A 22062-nucleotide genomic window follows, 5' to 3' on the forward strand; every position below is an offset into this window, starting at 1 on the left:
GTTCTATTGGGTTTAGGTCTGGAGACATGCTTGGCCAGTCCATCACCTTTACCCTCAGCCTCTTCAATAAAGCAGTGGTCGTCTTAGAGGTGTGTTTGGGGTCATTATCATGCTGGAACACTGCCCTGCGACCCAGTTTCCGGAGGGAGGGGATCATGCTCTGCTTCAGTATTTCACAGTACATATTGGAGTTCATGTGTCCCTCAATGAAATGTAACTCCCCAACACCTGCTGCACTCATGCAGCCCCAGACCATGGCATTCCCACCACCATGCTTGACTGTAGGCATGACACACTTATCTTTGTACTCCTCACCTGATTGCCGCCACACATGCTTGAGACCATCTGAACCAAACAAATTAATCTTGGTCTCATCAGACCATAGGACATGGTTCCAGTAATCCATGTCCTTTGTTGACATGTCTTCAGCAAACTGTTTGCGGGCTTTCTTGTGTAGAGACTTCAGAAGAGGCTTCCTTCTGGGGTGACAGCCATGCAGACCAATTTGATGTAGTGTGCGGCGTATGGTCTGAGCACTGACAGGCTGACCCCCCACCTTTTCAATCTCTGCAGCAATGCTGACAGCACTCCTGCGCCTAGCTTTCAAAGACAGCAGTTGGATGTGACGCTGAGCACGTGCACTCAGCTTCTTTGGACGACCAACGCGAGGTCTGTTCTGAGTGGACCCTGCTCTTTTAAAACGCTGGATGATCTTGGCCACTGTGCTGCAGCTCAGTTTCAGGGTGTTGGCAATCTTCTTGTAGCCTTGGCCATCTTCATGTAGTGCAACAATTCGTCCTTTAAGATCCTCAGAGAGTTCTTTGCCATGAGGTGCCATGTTGGAACTTTCAGTGACCAGTATGAGAGAGTGTGAGAGCTGTACTACTAAATTGAACTTACCTGCTCCCTATGCACACCTGAGACCTAGTAACACTAACAAATCACATGACATTTTGGAGGGAAAATGACAAGCAGTGCTCAATTTGGACATTTAGGGGTGTAGTCTCTTAGGGGTGTACTCACTTTTGTTGCCGGTGGTTTAGACATTAATGGCTGTATTTTGAGTTATTTTGAGGGAAGAATAAATTTACACTGTTATATAAGCTGCACACAGACTACTTTTCATTGTGTCAGTGTCATTTTGTCAGTGTTGTCCCATGAAAAGATATACTTAAATATCTGCAGAAATGTGAGGGGTGTACTCACTTTTGTGATACACTGTATATATATATATATATATATACATACAGTGTATCACAAAAGTGAGTACACCCCTCACATTTCTGCAAATATTTTATTATATCTTTTCATGGGACAACACTATAGAAATAAAACTTGGATATAACTTAGAGTAGTCAGTGTACAACTTGTATAGCAGTGTAGATTCACTGTCTTCTGAAAATAACTCAACACACAGCCATTAATGTCTAAATGGCTGGCAACATAAGTGAGTACACCCCACAGTGAACATGTCCAAATTGTGCCCAAAGTGTCAATATTTTGTGTGACCACCATTATTATCCAGCACTGCCTTAACCCTCCTGGGCATGGAATTCACCAGAGCTGCACAGGTTGCTACTGGAATCCTCTTCCACTCCTCCATGATGACATCACGGAGCTGGTGGATGTTAGACACCTTGAACTCCTCCACCTTCCACTTGAGGATGCGCCACAGGTGCTCAATTGGGTTTAGTCCATCACCTTTACCTTCAGCTTCCTCAGCAAGGCAGTTGTCATCTTGGAGGTTGTGTTTGGGGTCGTTATCCTGTTGGAAAATTGCCATGAGGCCCAGTTTTCGAAGGGAGGGGATCATGCTCTGTTTCAGAATGTCACAGTACATGTTGGAATTCATGTTTCCCTCAATGAACTGCAGCTCCCCAGTGCCAGCAACACTCATGCAGCCCAAGACCATGATGCTACCACCACCATGCTTGACTGTAGGCAAGATACAGTTGTCTTGGTACTTCTCACCAGGGCGCCGCCACACATGCTGGACACCATCTGAGCCAAACAAGTTTATTAGGGCATTCCAGTAATCCATGTTCTTGGACTGCTTGTCTTCAGCAAACTGTTTGCGGGCTTTCTTGTGCGTCAGCTTCCTTCTGGGATGACGACCATGCAGACCGAGTTGATGCAGTGTGCGGTGTATGGTCTGAGCACCGACAGGCTGACCTCCCACGTCTTCAACCTCTGCAGCAATGCTGGCAGCACTCATGTGTCTATTTTTTAAAGCCAACCTCTGGATATGACGCCGAACACGTGGACTCAACTTCTTTGGTCGACCCTGGCGAAGCCTGTTCCGAGTGGAACCTGTCCTGGAAAACCACTGTATGACCTTGGCCACCATGCTGTAGCTCAGTTTCAGGGTGTTAGCAATCTTCTTATAGCCTAGGCCATCTTTGTGGAGAGCAACAAATCTATTTCTCACATCCTCAGAGAGTTCTTTGCCATGAGGTGCCATGTTGAATATCCAGTGGCCAGTATGAAGAGAATTGTACCCAAAACACCAAATTTAACAGCCCTGCTCCCCATTTACACCTGGGACCTTGACACATGACACCAGGGAGGGACATGTTGTCCCATGAAAAGATATAAGTAAGTAAGTAATTTATTTATAAAGCACATTTACAACCAAAGTGCTGTACATGTTGAAACATAAAACACACATATAAAAAAAAGTGAGTACACCCCTCACATTTCTGCAAATATTTCATTATATCTTTTCATGGAAGAGGATTCCAGTAGCAACCTGTGCAGCTCTGGTGAATTCCATGCCCAGGAGGGTTAAGGCAGTGCTGGATAATAATGGTGGTCACACAAAATATTGACACTTTGGGCACAATTTGGACATGTTCACTGTGGGGTGTACTCACTTATGTTGCCAGCCATTTAGACATTAATGGCTGTGTGTTGAGTTATTTTCAGAAGACAGTGAATCTACACTGCTATACAAGTTGTACACTGACTACTCTAAGTTATATCCAAGTTTTATTTCTATAGTGTTGTCCCATGAAAAGATATAATAAAATATTTGCAGAAATGTGAGGGGTGTACTCACTTTTGTGATACACTGTATATATATATACAGGGTGGGCCATTTATATGGATACACCTAAATAAAATGGGAATGGTTGGTGATATTAACTTCCCGTTTGTGGCACATTAGTATATGGGAGGGGGAAAACTTTTCAAGATGGGTGGTGACCATGGCGGCCATTTTGAAGTCGGACATTTTGGATCCAACTTTAGTTTTTTCAATGGGAAGAGGGTCATGTGACACATCAAACTTATTGAGAATTTCACAAGAAAACGTTTAACGTAATTTAACGTAACTTTATTCTTTCATGAGTTATTTACAAGCTTCTCTTTGTTTACAGCCATTGACATGTCGCAGAGGTTAACACGTGAGGAGCGGATAGAAATTGTGTTGATGTCTGGTGTTGTGCTGGTATGAGTGAATAAGACACAGCAATGCTGCTGAAGTTTTTAAACACTTCACTGTCACTGCTAGACTGAGAATAGTCCACCAACCAAAAATATATCCAGCCAACAGCGCCCCGTGGGCAGCGTCCTGTGACCACTGATGAAGGTCTAGAAGATGACCAACTCAAACGGCAGCAATAGATGAGTGATCGTCTCAGACTTTACATCTACAAGGTGGACAAACTAGGTAGGAGTGTCCAATAGTGTGGGCAGTGAGTGGACACGGTATTTAAAAACTCCAGCAGCGCTGCGGTGTCTCATCTACTCATACCAGCACAGCACACATTAACACACCACCACAGTGTCACTGCAGTGCTGAGAATGATCCACCACCTAAATAATACCTGCTCTGTAGTGGTCCTGACCATTTAAGAATAGGGTGAAAGCAGGCTAAAACAGTATGTAGAGAAACAGATGGACTACAGTCAGTAATTGTAGAAGTATAAAGTGCTTCTATATGGTAAGTGGAGCTGATAAAATGGACAGTGAGTGTAGAAACAAGGAGGTGGTTTTAATGGTATGGCTGATCAGTGTATATAAGATAAAGATAACACAACTAAACACAAAATGCAGCTTTTAAATGTCCATGCCATTTACTGAAGACGAAGATTTATTTAAAAATAACTGCAACCAAACGTTTGCAGTAAAGAAGTGTTTTACATCATTGTGGAAGAATTTGTGACCCACTCTTGTGCCAATAAAGGTCCTGCCACAGCATCTCAATAGGATTCAGGTCAGGACTTTGACTTGGCACTCCCAAACCCTCATTTTATCTTTGAGCAGAGGTGGACTTGCTTGTGTGCTATGTATCATTGTTTTGCTGCATAACCTAACTGCGTGTGAGCTTTAGGTAACAAACTGGTGGACATTCTACTTCATGATTCCATCAATTATGACAAGGGCAGGTCCTGCAGAAACCTAGACATCACACTACCACGACTGTGTTTGACTGTTGGTATGATGTTCTTATAGTGGAATGCGGTATTAGCTTTATTAATTTGAGTTCCTTTGACTAATCGGTCTACAGTAAACTATCCCAAAGGTCTTGGGGGTCATCTAAATGTTTTTGGCAAATGCTAGAAAAGCAGAAGTCAGCAGGGGTTGGAACCTAGCAGCTCATGGATGTCATTTTTGCCCAGTGTTTTTCTTGTAGTGGTATCATGTAGCTGACTCATTAAAGTAATGTTTACGCCTACAACACTACACAATTTTTGCTCTGATTTATGCTCGCCGAAAGGTAGTAAACAGATGCGCCAGCTCAGAGGTAAATTTGTGTTTGCTCTGGGATCAAAAATTGACTCTCGAGCACTGTGTGTAAACTGTTCAATGACTGGATCTCAGCGGCTTACCGATCGTTCGCAGACTCAAGAAAAATATCTAGCATGTTAAATACGAGTTTCTGCACTTGTATATTTTCGTTGGAAACTGTGAGGGTGGGAGTAGTAATTGGTTGTGTATGAGAGAGTTTATAGTCCGGATTTAGCATTATCTGATTTTTACCTTTTTGGACCACTCAAAAAAGCTTAAAGGGGAAGAAGATTTTCATGTGGTGATGATATGAAAGCAGCGGTGCATCAGTGGCTACACGCTCAACCAAAGTGTGGAAACTTTTTGAAGAACCCATGTACAGTGTATCACAAAAGTGAGTACACCCCTCACATTTCTGCAGATATTTAAGTATATCTTTTCATGGGACAACACTGACAAAATGACACTTTGACACAATGAAAAGTAGTCTGTGTGCAGCTTATATAACAGTGTAAATTTATTCTTCCCTCAAAATAACTCAATATACAGCCATTAATGTCTAAACCACCGGCAACAAAAGTGAGTACACCCCTAAGAGACTACACCCCTAAATGTCCAAATTGAGCACTGCTTGTCATTTTCCCTCCAAAATGTCATGTGATTTGTTAGTGTTACTAGGTCTCAGGTGTGCATAGGGAGCAGGTGTGTTCAATTTAGTAGTACAGCTCTCACACTCTCTCATACTGGTCACTGAAAGTTCCAACATGGCACCTCATGGCAAAGAACTCTCTGAGGATCTTAAAAGACGAATTGTTGCGCTACATGAAGATGGCCAAGGCTACAAGAAGATTGCCAACACTCTGAAACTGAGCTGCAGCACAGTGGCCAAGATCATCCAGCGTTTTAAAAGAGCAGGGTCCACTCAGAACAGACCTCGCGTTGGTCGTCCAAAGAAGCTGAGTGCACGTGCTCAGCGTCACATCCAACTGCTGTCTTTGAAAGATAGGCGCAGGAGTGCTGTCAGCATTGCTGCAGAGATTGAAAAGGTGGGGGGTCAGCCTGTCAGTGCTCAGACCATACGCCGCACACTACATCAAATTTGTCTGCATGGCTGTCACCCCAGAAGGAAGCTTCTTCTGAAGTCTCTACACAAGAAAGCCCGCAAACAGTTTGCTGAAGACATGTCAACAAAGGACATGGATTACTGGAACCATGTCCTATGGTCTGATGAGACCAAGATTAATTTGTTTGGTTCAGATGGTCTCAAGCATGTGTGGCGGCAATCAGGTGAGGAGTACAAAGATAAGTGTGTCATGCCTACAGTCAAGCATGGTGGTGGGAATGCCATGGTCTGGGGCTGCATGAGTGCAGCAGGTGTTGGGGAGTTACATTTCATTGAGGGACACATGAACTCCAATATGTACTGTGAAATACTGAAGCAGAGCATGATCCCCTCCCTCCGGAAACTGGGTCGCAGGGCAGTGTTCCAGCATGATAATGACTCCGAACACACCTCTAAGACGACCACTGCTTTATTGAAGAGGCTGAGGGTAAAGGTGATGGACTGGCCAAGCATGTCTCCAGACCTAAACCCAATAGAACATCTTTGGGGCATCCTCAAGCGGAAGGTGGAGGAGCGCAAAGTCTCGAATATCCGCCAGCTCCGTGATGTCGTCATGGAGGAGTGGAAAAGCATTCCAGTGGCAACCTGTGAAGCTCTGGTAAACTCCATGCCCAGGAGAGTTAAGGCAGTTCTGGGAAATAATGGTGGCCACACAAAATATTGACACTTCAGGAACTTTTACTAAGGGGTGTACTCACTTTTGTTGCCGGTGGTTTAGACATTAATGGCTGTATATTGAGTTATTTTGAGGGAAGAATAAATTTACACTGTTATATAAGCTGCACACAGACTACTTTTCATTGTGTCAAAGTGTCATTTTGTCAGTGTTGTCCCATGAAAAGATATACTTAAATATCTGCAGAAATGTGAGGGGTGTACTCACTTTTGTGATACACTGTATATGGACCTGTCGGGGACTAAAAATTCTGTGGAGTGAAAAGTATTGTGATCAACTTGTAACTGGCAGTGAGTGTGGTGAATTTCATTGTACAGTGTAACTGCTGGTTCTTCTGTGCACATGACAATAAAACTCTTGAATCTTGAATCTCTTGTGGTGTCAACCTACAGCCAATGAGAATGCAAGATATCGGGTGTGTTCGAAAACCAAGGGAGCTCTCTACATAGACGGCATTTTTCTTCATCCTACGCACGCTCCCGAGAAGTAGACTGTTCGAAATCCTAGATGCCTTAATATGCTCACTACTAAGGTATCTTAAAATTTCAGCGCTATTTTGACTCAAGAACGAGTGAGCATCCGATGCTGCCTTAGCGGCCAAGGCAATCCCAGCATTCAGTGCGGCACAACTTTTCTCACAGAAAAATTACAAACGGTGGACGGTGCGGAGAACCGAACGGAGTTGTTTTTAAACGTAAATAAATTATTATTGATTTTTAATTTGTATAAACGTGCACAAGTGTATTCATTTGAAATTCGGGCTAGTCAGCGAATTTAACCGTTTTCGGTACACAGAGGGAGATGTTAGTTGACATGCTAGTGCGTTGTGCCACCCCACCCCATTGGTTTGAATGGCATGATGCTAACTGTGTTAGCTTAGTAAGCGAAAACTGATGGAATCGCTGTCTACGTAGTGCGTTCGAATAACCTGCCTTATAAGTCAATGACTTATTAGAATCCTCTCTACTTAGGCAGCTGCCTATGTAGGCAGTAAGACAGCAAGGCAGCTCACTAGGTTTTTGAACACACCCATGATGTGAGGGGAAACCCAGGGGAAGGAGCTGTAAATGTCAACATCAAACAAATGTCAACTACAGCAAATATAGTTTCTATCAGAATACATTGGTATGCACACAAGCTTTAGTTTGGAATGCCATGCAGACTCCTCTGCGATCCCTCCTGGTGATAGATTGTGTGGTGTGTGACTCCCTATCGCCGATCAATCGTGTAGTGTTAAAACCACAAGGACTTAAAAGACACCCGACTGCAAGAGATCCAGTTGTGTAGTGTGAACTGTACAGCAATCTGACCACTTTAAAAGTCGTGTAGTGTGAACTTAGCCTTAGGTTCACCAGGTGTGGCATTAATCATGCCTGGGTGTGGCTAATAAAACTGAATTTGGGTAACTGGTTGATTTAGTAGCTAAGGGGGTAAATATCTTTTCACACAGGGCCAGGTAGGGCTTCTGTCTTTACTTCAGTTTTATTTAATATCAAAATGACTCTGATGATATGAAACATGTGATGAATTTGCAAAAATAAAAGTAATTGGAACTTATAACATTGCATTGATATATTTGCTAGGTCACTAATAAAATGAGTATCTCTTTAATCGTTGTTTTATAAGCAAACCTTGGTTGAGGTAGGTGAGCGTCTCGTCGTGTAATTTGACAGCAGGTGATGTAGCAGCACAAAGAACATACTGAAAGGGAAGAATCTTATTTTCACTGTCAGGTGGCAAGTTGGACTCTTCCTGTTTAAAGATGGGAAGAGCCAGCACATCACTGTGGAAGAGAAAAGTATAAAGACACAGAGAGATCAGCTGTCATGTATTACACAGGGTTACACAATAGGATCCAAAAGCATGTATATACAGTGGGGTCAAAAAGTATTTAGTCAGCCACTGATTGTGCAGGTTCTCCTACTTAGAAAGATGAGAGAGGTCTGTAATTTTCATCATAGGTACACTTCAACTATGAGAGACAAAATGAGAAAAAAAAATCCAGGAAATCACATTGTAGGATTTTTAAAGAATTTATTCGTAAATTATGGTGGAAAATAAGTATTTGGTCAATAACAAACAAGCAAGATTTCTGGCTCTCACAGACCTGTAACTTCTTCTTTAAGAAGCTCTTCTGTCCTCCACTCGTTACCTGTATTAATGGCACCTGTTTGACCTCGTTATCTGTATAAAAGACACCTGTCCACAGCCTCAAACAGTCAGACTCCAAACTCAACCATGGCCAAGACCAAAGAGCTGTCGAAGGACACCAGGAAGAAAATTGTAGACCTGCACCAGGCTGGGAAGAGTGAATCTACAATAGGCAAGCAGGTTGGTGTGAATAAATCAACTGTGGGAACAATTGTAAGAAAATGTAAGACATACAAGACCATTGATAATCTCCCTTGGGGTCAAGATATCATCCAGTGGGGTCAAAATGATCATGAGAACGGTGAGCAAAAATCCCAGAACTACACGGAGGGACCTGATGAATGACCTGCAGAGAGCTGGGACCAAAGTAACAAAGGCTACCATCAGTAACACACTACGCCGAGAGGGACTCAAATCCTGCAGTGCCAGGCGTGTCCCCCTGCTTAAGCCAGTACATGTCCAGGCCCGTCTGATGTTTGCCAGAGAGCATATGGTTGATCCAGAAGAGGATTGGAAGAATATCATGTGGTCAGATGAAACCAAAATGGAACTTTTTGGTAAAAACTCAACTCGTCGTGTTTGGAGGAAGAAGAAAAACCCAAGAACACCATACCTACTGTGAAGCATGGGGGTGGAAACATCATGCTTTGGGGCTGTTTTTCTGCAAAGGGGACAGGACGACTGATCCGTGTTAAGGGAAGAATGAACGGGGCCATGTATCGTGAGATTTTAAGCCAAAACCTCCTTCCATCAGTGAGAGCATTGAAGATGGAACGTGGCTGGGTCTTCCAGCATGACGATGATCCCAAACACACCGCTCGGGCAACGAAGGAGTGGCTCCGTAAAAAGCATTTTAAGGTCCTGGAGTGGCCTAGCCAGTCTCCAGACCTCAACCCCATAGAAAATTCGTGGAGTCCGTGTTGCCCAGCGACATCCCCAAAACATCACTGCTCTAGAGGAGATCTGCATGGAGGAATGGGACAAAATACCAGCTACAGTGTGTGCAAACATGGTGAAGACTTACAGGAAATGTTTGACCTCTGTCATTGCCAACAAAGGTTATGTTACAAAGTATTGAGTTAAACTTTTGTTATTGACCAAATACTTATTTTCCAGCATAATTTACAAATAAATTCTTTAAAAATCCTACAATGTGATTTCCTGGATTTTTTTTTCTCATTTTGTCTCTCATAGTTGAAGTGTACCTATGATGAAAATTACAGACCACTCTCATCTTTCTAAGTAGGAGAACCTGCACAATCAGTGGCTGACTAAATACTTTTTGGCCCCACTGTATACTGATCAGCCATAACATTAAAACCACCTCCTTGTTTCTACACAAATTGTCCATTTATCAGCTCCACTTACCATATAAAAGCACTTTGTAGTTCTACAATTACTGACTGTAGTCCATCTGTTTCTCTGCATGCTTTGTTAGCCCCCTTTCCTGCTGTTCTTCAATGGTCAGGACCCCCACAGGACCACCACAGAAGATATTATTTGGGTGGTGGGTTATTCTCAGCACTGCAGTGACACTGACATGGTGGTGGTGTGTTAGTGTGTGTTGTGCTGGTATGAGTGGATAAGACACAGCAATGCTGATGGAGTTTTTAAACACCTCACTGTCACTGCTGGACTGAGAATAGTCCACCAACCAAAAATATCCAGCGTTAGCGGTGCCCCGTGGGCAACATCCTGTGAGCAATGATGAAGGTCTAGAAAATGACCAACTCAAACAGCAGCAATAGATAAGTGATCGTCTCTGACTTTACATCTACAAGGTGGACCAACTAGGAAGGAGTGTCTAATAGAGTGGACAGTGAATGGACACGGTATTTAAAATCTCCGGCAGCGCTGCTGTGTCTGATTCACTCATACCAGCACAACACACACTAACACACCACCACCATGGTCATTGTCACTGCAGTGCTGAGAATAATCCACCACCTAAATAATACCTGCTCTGTGGTGGTCTTTTGGGGGTCCTGACTATTGAAGAACAGGGTGAAATCAGGCTAAAAAGGTATGTAGAGAAACATATGGACTACTGTCAGTAATTGTACAACTACAAAGTGCTCCTATATGATAAGTGGAGCTGATAAAATAAACAGTAAGTGTAGAAACAAGGAGGTGGTTTTAATGTTATGGCTGGTCAGAGTAAACTAGAAGGTCAAAAGAACATGGACACCTGACCAGAAACATTCGAAAATGCAATAGCTAACAAGATAGCTACTAAAGATAGAGTACTAAAACCTTATATTGCAGGCAAGTATTAAACTTAAGAGCAGCTTTAGCGGGTGTGCAGTTTCCGCTGCGGTCACTCTAGTGGTGCAGCAGTCTAACGCCCTAGCACACCACTGAGGCATGTTCAAAGTCTTGTGAATCTCAGCAGAGCCACCGACCTGACCGGGCATTCACACAGTGTTGTCAAATAAAGCATGGCTGTCCATATGCGATATGGCTCTGTGTGTGAGCCCAATGCTGGCAGGTGATTAGAAGTGTGATTTTTTCTTAACGTGCTCTTTTTAAATAGTAAGACAATTTTCTCCAGTGAATTGTATTGTTAAAGAAAAAGCTCCAACATTTCATTAAAATATAAAACAATCTGGTTCCAGTGGCAATAATCTATAGCATGGCTTCAGCCACTCCCTCAGACATAGCCAACCATGCCTGTGTAGACACCTGGCTGGCAGATAACACTGCTGAGATTCGAACCCAGATGAAATGTTGTACCACGCACCTCATACTATAGGCTCCTGCGCCAAGCTCCTGACCAATTCCAGACAGACTGGCATCAAAATCCTGCGCCAGTCCAGACTCGATCACTTCATCTGCGAGTGGTAGCTTCAAAGCCCAGGCCATCGTGATGAGGAGATAATTTGGCTTGTACTGACCACAATCAACAAAAGCTGGCCTGAACACTTTTGAGTTCTGGGCAGGATAACACACCTGTCAGGTGAAAATAAGCGAAAAAGGATTAACATCAGTTAAAATACACACTTAGCATCTAGAATTACATATACACTGATCAGCCATAACATTAAAACCACCTCCTTGTTTCTACACTCACTGTCCATTTTATCAGCTCCACTTACCATATAGAAGAATCTGTTTCTCTGCATGCTTTGTTACCCCCCTTTAATGCTGTTCTTCAATGGTCAGGACTCTACCAGGACCACTACAGACTAGGTATTACTTGGGTGGTGGAACATTCAGACCACTGCAGTGACACCGACATGGTGGTGGTGTGTTAGTATGTGTTGTGCTGGTATGAGTGGATAAGACACAGCATCGCTGATGGAGTTTTTAAACACCTCAGTGTCATTTCTGGACTAAGAATAGGTCACCAACCAAAAAAACCCAGCCAACAGCACCCCATGGGCAGGGGTCTGGAAGATGACCAACTCAAACAGCAGCAATAGATGTCTCTGACTTTACATCTACAAGGTGGACCAACTAAATAGGTGTGTCTAATAAAGTGGACAGCGAGTGGACACAGTATTCAAAAACTTCAGCAGCGCTGCTGTGTCTGATCCACTCATACCAGCACAACACACACTAACACCACCACCATGTCAGTGTCACTGGAGTGCTAAGAATGATCCACCACCCAAATAATACCTGCTCTGTGGTGGTCCTGAGCATTGAAGAACAGAATGAAAGCAGGCTTAAAAAGTATGTGGAGAAACAGATGGACTACAGTCAGTAAATGTAGAACTACAAAGTGCTTCTATATGGTAAGTGGAGCTGATAAAATGGACAGTGTGTAGAAACAAGGAGGTGGTTTTAATGTTATGGCTGATCAGTGTATATTGGGATTTTACATATGGTGTACAGACATATGGTGCCAAAAAAAGCAACATCTGTTCCCTCCAAAATCCACGAATGATTCAGCAAGACCATGCAAGATATCTTTGCACATGCTACATCAGCAACAGCTTTAGAGACCAGGAGTGCGTGTATCTGTTCTGACCGCAGTCCAGATCTGTCTGCTTTTGAAAATGTATGGCACACTGAGAATAAGCGACTCGAGCAACAGCAACCACAAACAAGAATGGGCAAAAATTCCACTTCTTAAACAATAAAAACACATAATTACTAGGAAAGGTGATATAAGCAATCTTTGTTTTTGAAGACATGAAATCTTTTATTAGACGACTTTTATCAGTTAGAGATTTAAGAGAATTAACAAATAACACTATTTTGTAAACCCTTTGTCACTGGTTCAATGGGAAAAAAACGTGCACCCCCACACACTTTTGTGTCTTTTGAGTAAGAAGTTTAGTTTCCTTTTATTGAAACAGGATTTTTATCTTGATCGGGATGTCTCAAAATGCCTCTTCATTTTGGCAGAACATCACAGCAAAGAACACATTGTGGGTAGCTTATTTTGTTTTTAACTTAGCAGATAAAGCTGTGTCATACACTGATCAGCCATAACATTAAAACCACCACCTTGTTTCTACACTCACTGTCCATTTCATCAGCTCCACTTACCATGTATGAGCACTTTGTAGTTCTACAATTACTGACTGTAGTCCATCTGTTTCTCTCTATATTTTTTAACCCGGTTTCACCCTGTTCTTCAATGCTCAGGACCACCACAGAGCAGATATTATTTGGGTGGTGGATCATTCTCAGCACTGCAGTGACACTGACATGGTGGTGGTGGTGTGTTAGTGTGTGTTGTGCTGATATGAAAGGATAAGACATAGCAGTGCTGCTGGAGTTTTTAAACACCTCACCGTCACTGCTGGACTGAAAATAGTCCACCAACCAAATATATCCAGCCAACAGCGCCCCGTGGGCAGCGTCCTGTGACCACTGATGAAGGTCTAGAAGATGATCAACTCAAACAGCAGCAATAGATGAGTGATCGTCTCTGACTTTATGTCTACAAGGTGGACCAACTAGGTAGGAGTTTCTAATAGAGTGGACAGTGAGTGGACACGGTATTTAAAAACTCCAGCAGCACTGCTGTGTCTGATCCACTCATACCAGCACAACACACACTAACACACCACCACCATGTCAGTGTTACTGCAGTGCTGAGAATCATCCACCACCTAAATAATACCTGCTCTGTGAGAGTCCTGGCCATTGAAGAACAGGGTGAAAGCAGGTTAAATAAGTATGTAGATATATAGATGGTCTACAGTCAGTAATTGTAGAACTACAAAGTGCTCTTATATGGTAAGTGGAGCTGATAAAATGGACAGTGAGTGTGGAAACAAGGAGGTGGTTTTAATGTTATGGTTGATCGGTGTATATTAATATGAAGTTGGTCACCCATTTGCAGCTACAACTGCTTCCACATTTCTGGTGTGATTTTTGGAGTGTGTCTGTGGGAATTTTTACCCATTCTTCCAGGGTATTTGTGAGGTCAGGCACTGATGTTAGACAAAAGTGTCTGGCTTACATTCTCTGTTCTAGTTCATCCCAAAGATGTTCAGTGGAGATAGGGTCAGGGCTGTGTGGAGCAATCAATCGAACCCAGGACCTTCTTGTTGTGAGGCGACAGTGCTACCCGAAGAGGTGTGTCCCAATACTTTTGTCCATACAGTGCAAGTCTAATCCGAAATACATTTCCATTTATCATCTGGTACAAATGTTCATCCAATTTGGCTGTGGTTGGTGTTAAATCGGTTAGTTATGACAAGACTGACTTAAAACTGCTAGTTCCTACAACCCCAAATCAGAAAAAGTTGGGACAGTATGGAAAATGCAAATAAAATAAAAATGCAGTGTTCCTTACATTTACTTTGACTTTTATTTGATTGCAGACAGTTTGAACCCAAGATATTCATTTCATTTATTAATATACCTACATTCCTGCATTTCAGGCCTGCAACACATTCCAAAAAAGTTGGGATGGGGGCTAGTAATGAGGTAAAAAAACTAAATAATGATGTGGTTCCAAACAGGTGATGTCAACAGGTGATTGTAATCATGATTTGGTACAAAAGCAGCATCCAGGACAGACTAAGTCTTTGATGAGCAAAGATGATCAGAGGATCTCCAGTTTGTCAACAAATGTGTGGCAAGGGTAATTTACACTTCTGTGATGGCAGCATTAATGCAGAAAAGTACATTGAGATCTTAAAGCAACATATGCTGCCTTCAAGACGTCATCTTTTCCAGGGACGTCCATGTATTTTTCAACAAGACAATGCAAAAGCACATGCTGCACACATTACAAAGGCATGGCTGTGGAAGAAGAGGGTACGGGTACTGGACTGGCCTGCCTGCAGTCCTGACCTGTCCCCAATAGAGAATGTGTGGAGAATTTTGAAACAGAAAATGCGACGACGACCCCGTACTGTTGTACATCTTAAGACGTGTTTGCAGGAAGAATGGGACAAAATAAAAGCTGAAACACTAAATCACTTGCTGAAAAAGAATTGCAACATTATGTACATTAGGTGGTAAATGTTTTAACGTCCCAATAAATGAAATGAAGCAGATAAAACATGAAATATCTCAGGTTCATCATGTCTACAATGAAATAAAAGTCAAAGTAAATGTAAGAAACTCTGTGTTTTTTTTTTTTTTTTTTGCTTTTTCCATGCCGTCCCAACTTTTTCTGATTTGGGGTTGTAATTCGGAGATTCGTGTAATGCTGAAAGACGGCCTTTCTGTTTTACGTTCCAAAGATTAGTTGGAAGAGAAAAAAAAAAGGGAAAATCTTGCTTCAGAAAGTTAAAATATTAAAAAAAGAAAGAAGTCGGAATGCAACCTGATAATAGTAACAATTATAGTCCTACACACACACATCAGCCTGATCCCCCAACTTCAGTAAGTGGCAGCGCCATGCAAACATATGAGCAGTCATAACACTGCAACTGCCTTCATGTATCTCTGGTCTAGTCTAGTCTTCGTCCGGAATAAAATTAATTATTAGTGAAAGATTATGAATCAGAAGTTACCTGAAGTTTGTGCACTTACCCTGAGCTTCCACTATAGAAGTTATCTTCACCCACTGATTCACGCCATATTTTAATCCGCTGTTTTCGCTATGAAACAAACAACTAAACCAACTCGAGTCAAGAGGGAACGCAGAGAACAGTTAGCTCAAGATGTTTTAAAAACGTCCTGTTGGCTAAAAATGGCAATAAAACCATTAACTCTAACACAAATCATTAAAATAAACGCACACTGAACACGAAACTAAACATTTTACACCAAAAACATATCTGTTTATCGATTCTATTCACTAGAGATTGCCGTAATATCCGCAGTCACCTTCTTCGCTGGTTGCATAGGCTGTAGTACATCACTGCCCCCTATAGCATCAGTGCTAAAAACGGGATTGTGTACTCCATAACTCCTGGTTTCTACACACACTGTCCATTTTATCAGCTCCACTTACCATATAGAAGCACTTTGTACTTCTACAATTACTGACTGTAGTCCATTTATGTCTTTGCATGCTTTGTTAGCCCCCTTTCATGCTGTTCTTCAATGGTCAGAACTCCCACAGGACCACTACAGAGCAGGTTTTATTTAGGTGGTGGATCATTCTCGGCACTGCAGTGACACTGACATGGTGGTGGTGTGTTAGTGTGTGTTGTGCTGGTATGAGTGGGTAAGACACAGCAGTCACTGCTGGACTGAGAATAGTCCACCAACCAAAAATATCCAGCCAACAGCATCCCGTGGGCAGCGTCCTGTGACCACCGATGAAGGTCTAGAAGATGACTAACTCAAACGGCAGCAATAGATGAGCGATCGTCTCTGACTTTACATCTACAAGGTGGACCAGCTAGGTAGGAGTGTCTAATAGAGTGGACAGTGGGTGGACACAGCATTTTAAAGGACAGCATGAAATGGGGCTAACAAAGCATGCAGAGAAACAGATGGACTACAGTCAGTAATTGTAGAGCTACAAAGTGCTTCTATATGGTAAGTGGAGCTGATGAAATGGACAGTGTGTGTAAAAACAAGGAGGTGGTTTTAATGTTATGGCTGATCGTGTATTCACTGTTTTACCACCACTTTATCCTGTTCAAGGTCGCGGAGAGTACAATTCACTGAGCGAAAAGTAGGAAACACCCGGGACAGGTCGCCAGTACATCAAATGTATTAATTTATTAGGATTTTTTAACGTCATGTTTTACACTCTTTGGTTACATTCATGACAGACACGGTAGTTACACAAGGTTCATTAGTTCACACAAGGTTATATCGAACAGTCATGGACAATTTTGTATCTCCAATTCACCTCACTTGCATTTCTTTGGACTGTGGGAGAAAACCAGAGCATCCGGAGGAAACCCACGCAGACATGTGAAGAACATGCAAACTCCACACAGAAAGGACCCACACCGCCCCACCTGGGGATCGAACCCAGGACCAGGACCTCCCTGCTGTGAGGCGACAGTGCTAGCCACTTAGCCATTGTGCAACACCAGGCCATCAAAAGGCAAACACACACACTTACACCTAGGGCGATGTTAGTAGCTACAATGAACTTGACTGCATGTCTTTGGACTGTGGGAGGTAACCAGAGCTCCCGGAGGAAACCCACTCAGACACGGAGAGCATGCAAACTCCATTTAGAAAGGACCCAGGTTCAGTAACTTGTCTTAGAAAAGGAACTTACACCCCGACCAAATATGTACTTGCCCACCACACAATTTCCTGGCTGAGCAAAAGTATGTGCACTCCCATCAAATATGTGGTTGCACACACACATGATCATGATCAAAAATACTCTCGGACTCTGTTTTGAGTTCCACGATTAGAAGTTTAACCAATAACATATGAGGTAATCAATATTGAGTATAAAATATTTCAGACCATATAGGCAGGATTGTTGGAGCAACCTCATGCTAGCTTGATGTGGGCTTAGAAGTACTTTGAAAAACAGTCCACCGCTGCACAAAGAAACCTGAAAATGTATTATGCCATGAGGAAGCCATACTTACAAGTTCTATTGGCCCAGAGTTCTCTGAGATGGACCAAAAGACAGTGAAAGCATGTTCTGTTGTAAGGCAAGGTACCACTGATGTGGAGGCTCAACATGGTATTTCATAGAAGCATATGTCTTTTTCTAAAAACTCCATTACTTTTACAGCAAAACAATAAAATACCTCATTATGCATGAATGACAACAATGTGACTTTACAGACATGGAGTGCTTGTGCTTGACAGGCCTGCCTGCAGTTCAAATCTGTCTCCTATTGAAAATGTATGGTGCATCGTGAAGAGGAGAATCAGACAACAGTGACAATGGACTGTTAAACAGCTGTAAGTCTTGTATACAGCAAGAAAGGGCAAAATTCCATGTGTAAAACTGCAACAATTAGTCATCACACAGAATAGGCATAACATTATGACCACCTTACTAATATTGTGTTGGTCCCCCTTTTGCTGCCAAAACAGCCCTGCAACTGTGGCACACAGTGTATTCTGACACCTTTCTATCAAAACCAGCATTAACTTCTCCAGCCTTCGCCCCCCACGTGCATCAATGAGCCTTGGCTATGACTCTGTCGCTGGTTTACCACTGTTCCTTCCTTAGACCACTTTTGATAGATACTGACCACTGCAGACCAAGAACACCCCACAAGAGCTGCAGTTTTGGAGATGCTCTGACCCAGTCGTCTAGCCATCACAATTTGGCCCTTATCAAACTTGGTCAAATCCTTACGCTTGTCCATTTTCCTGCTTCTAGCACATCAACTTTAAGGATAAAATGTTCACTTGCTGCCTAATATATTCCACCCACTAACAGGTGCCGTGATGAAGAGATAATCAGTGTTATTCACTTTACCTGTCAGTGGTCATAATGTTATGTCTAGTCAGTGTATATTCCCAAGCAATTGAAAAGTGTAATTAAAGTAAATAAAAAAAAAAAGGTGATGTGACCCAGTGGTAAACATGCCCCTGAAGACACTGAAAATCATTTCCTTGTGCAATGGTCTTTAAATGAAGGGTCAGGTGTATTAGCAACTTACAGATTTTAGTTTTTCAATTGCAATTCAAATTGCAACAAGTAAAATTCAACTGAGTTTTAAACTCCATTATCTTACATAAATCAATCAAGATGTCCCTGACCATAATTTGGAGTGTCAGAAAGGTCTGAATATTTTTTTGTTTTAGACATTTCAGTTCAGTCTAACAAAAAAAACTCTGAACATTAACGCTTTCACTTTATTATACACAATTACATAAAGATTAAAAGGCAGAATGGCAATTATATTAATTACGAATAAAATCCACAATACAAAGTGTGCAAAAATGTCAAGGGGTCTGAATATTTTCTAAATTTACTAGATACAACAAAAATGATAACATACTAAATTTAAACAATGATTTACTGAAAGAACAAGTATGAATGTTACAATAAATTAACCCACAATTTCTGTGGGTCTTATTATGTTAGAAACAACATTTTTTAAGACTTAAAATAAAAGACATAATGTACATCACAATCTAATATACAGTATATAGTCATGTGAAAAAGTTAGGACACCCCATGAAAACCTTTAAACATATTTAAACATATTTAAACATATGAACATTTGAGTTTCATTTGAACAGTACTGAGAGATGGAGCTTATATAACTAAACAAATAAATGTTAAATATTACACAAGTTGTAAAATGTAATGAACAAAAATGGAAATTGACTGTGAGGAAAAAGTTAGGACACCCCCACATTTATTACTACTTAGAATGTCTACAATTTTAATTAGGTGCACCACATCAGCTGTAATGATTAGAGCATCGTTAGAGGACATTGGAGTTTTATTTAAACCTCAGACATTAGTTTGGTTTGCTCTTGATTGTTGAAGTGAGTGGTATCACCATGGTGAGATCTAAAGAGCTCTCTGAGGCCTTCGGAAAGAAGGTTGTAGATGCATATGAGTCTGGGAAGGGATTTAAAAAGATCTCAAAACAATTAGAAATCAGCCATTTCACTGTCAGGAAAATAATTTACAAGTGGAGAACATTTAACTGCCAACATGGTCAGGTCAGGCCATCCTAGCAAGTTAAGTCCCAGAGCAGACCGCAAGATGTGTAAAGAAGTCTCCAATAATCCTACAATGTCATCCTGGGACCTACGGGTAGTTCTTGCCACAGTTGATAGCAAGGTACATGCATCTACCATCAGGAAGAGACTGCACAAGTTTGATTTTCATGGGAGGTGTGCAGGGAGGAAACCCTTGCTTTAAAAAAAACATCAGGGCAAGACTAAAGTTTACCAGAGAACACCTAGACAAAGACCAGGACTTCTGGAACAATGTGCTTTGGACAGATGAATCCAAAGCTGAATTATTTGGGCTAGTTCATACCAACTGTGAAGCTTGGAGGTGGAAATGTCATGGTTTGGGGCTGCTTTGATTGATTGATTTACTTTATTGATCCCCGAAGGGAAATTGTGGAAAACAGGGCCTGGCAAGCTCTCCATTATAGAATCCACGATGAATTCTTCGCTGTATCAGAGGGTGCTTGAGGGAAATGTAAGAACATCTGTCCAAAAACTGAAGCTGAAGCGGAGATGGACCATGCAACATGACAACGACCCAAAACATTCCAGTAAATCCACCAAGGAATGGCTCAAAAGAAAGAAATGGAGAGTTCTGGAATGGCCAAGTCAAAGCCCGGATCTTAATCCTATTGAGATGCTGTGGGGTGATTTGAAACGGGCTGTGCATGCAAGAAACCCCTCAAACCTCACACAGCTGAAAATTCTGCATGGAGGAGTGGGGAAAAACGTTCTTCCAGTTGATATCAGAGACTGGTAGATGGTTACAGGAAATGTCTAATTGAGGTTATTTTAGCCTAAGGGGGAAATACCAGCTATTAGGGCATAGGCTGTCCTTACTTATTCCTCACAATAAATTTCCATTTTTGTTCATTACATTTTACAGCTTGAGTTTAAAAGTAATTTTTTCAGTTGTATTTGTTTAGCTATATAAGCTTCATCTCTCAGTACTGTTCAAATGAAGCTCAAATGTCCATATGTTTAAATACGTTCAAAAAGACAAAGGTTCTCATGGGGTGTCCTAACTTTTTCACATGACTGTATACATACATACATTCATTCACACGGTACTATGCAAAAGTCAGTCAGCTTTGTTGTTGAATATTTATCAGACTATTTATTAATAAACAAAGTGGAAAATAATACAGGAAATATGTTAAATAAAATAAAACGGCCACTATTTCAGAACAAAACAGTTTCTACAAGCAAGAGTCAGTGTTTTGTTTGCCCTCCTTTGGCATGAATTGTCATGAAGTTTTCTAAAGTTATCTTCTGGCATATTAAACCAGGATTCTTTCCAATCAAACTTTCCAGAAGGAACGATATGACAATAATAATAAGTTCTATTTATATAGTGCCTTTTACAATCTTAAGGTTGCTTTACAAGAGAAGTTCAAAGGAAAAAAGTTTATGACAGAAGGTGGACAGACTTAAAAGAGAAAACAGAGCTTAGGGGCTATAGCACTAAAATATCTGCCTCCCACCGAGTAGAGTCTAGTATGAGGAATGGTGAGAAACCTGCCACCAGCAGACCTAAGTAAGACAGTAGGTATGTAGGGATGCAGGAGCTCCCCAAGCTATGCCAGGGCCAGACCATGAGGGGCTTTAAATGAGCAATGTTTTGTATTTGATATGTGACATTACCAAAAGCAAGTGCAGCTTGTTAAGAATAGGGCTGATGTGGGCAGATTTTTTGTTGTATGTGAGCAGCAGAGTGAATCAAAATGTGTCTGTATTTTGCAGCATAAATGATCTAATCAATTCAGACAATATCAACACCACCACTGGCAGAAATACAGCCCCAAATGCGGACAGATCCTCCACCACGTTTCACTGAAAATCACAAATTCTTATTCTATTATCTATCTTTAACTCTTCTCACATATTGTTTACGCCTGAATAAAAATTGGTCTTATTAACAAGCTTCAAATGATTTAAACTCATACAATATACACCGATCAGCCATAACATTAAAACCATCTCTTGTTTCTACACTTACTGTCCATTTTATCAGCTCCACGTACCATATAGGAGCACTTTGTAGTTTCTCTGCATGCTTTGTTAGCCCCCTTTCATGCTGTTCTTCAATGGTCAGGACCCCCACAGGTCCACCACAGAGTAGGTATTCTTTGGGTGGTGGGTCATTCTAAGCATTGCAGTGACACTGACATGGTGGTGTGTTAGTGTGTGTTGTGCTGGTATGAGTGGATAAGACACAGCAATGCTGATGGAGTTTTTAAACACCTCACTGTCACTGCTGGACTGAGAATAGTCCACCAACCAAAAATATCCAGCCAACATCGCCTCATAGGCAGCGTCCTGTGACCACTGATGAAGGTCTAGAAGATGACCAACTCAAACAGCAGCAATAGATGAGCGATCTCTGACT

At 41.8% G+C, this 22062-nt stretch overlaps 1 protein-coding gene across 1 annotated transcript in view; it reads right to left on the reverse strand.

Annotated features, from left to right (window-relative positions):
* tfcp2 (transcription factor CP2) overlaps nucleotides 1-15886 on the reverse strand; it is a 31024-nt gene extending 15138 nt beyond the window's left edge. Inside the window, exons 1-3 of the mRNA XM_063014948.1 lie at nucleotides 15627-15886; nucleotides 11422-11630; nucleotides 8162-8313 (exon numbers count right to left, since the gene is read on the reverse strand). Of these exons, the coding sequence (XP_062871018.1) occupies nucleotides 8162-8313; nucleotides 11422-11543 (274 nt within the window). The 5' untranslated portion in view covers nucleotides 11544-11630; nucleotides 15627-15886. The remainder of the gene's footprint in view (nucleotides 1-8161; nucleotides 8314-11421; nucleotides 11631-15626) is intronic.
* Nucleotides 15887-22062: the final 6176 nt, after the last annotated feature.

Source organism: Trichomycterus rosablanca, chromosome 19, assembly GCF_030014385.1.
Source record: "Trichomycterus rosablanca isolate fTriRos1 chromosome 19, fTriRos1.hap1, whole genome shotgun sequence".
Taxonomy (NCBI): Eukaryota; Metazoa; Chordata; class Actinopteri; order Siluriformes; family Trichomycteridae; genus Trichomycterus; species Trichomycterus rosablanca.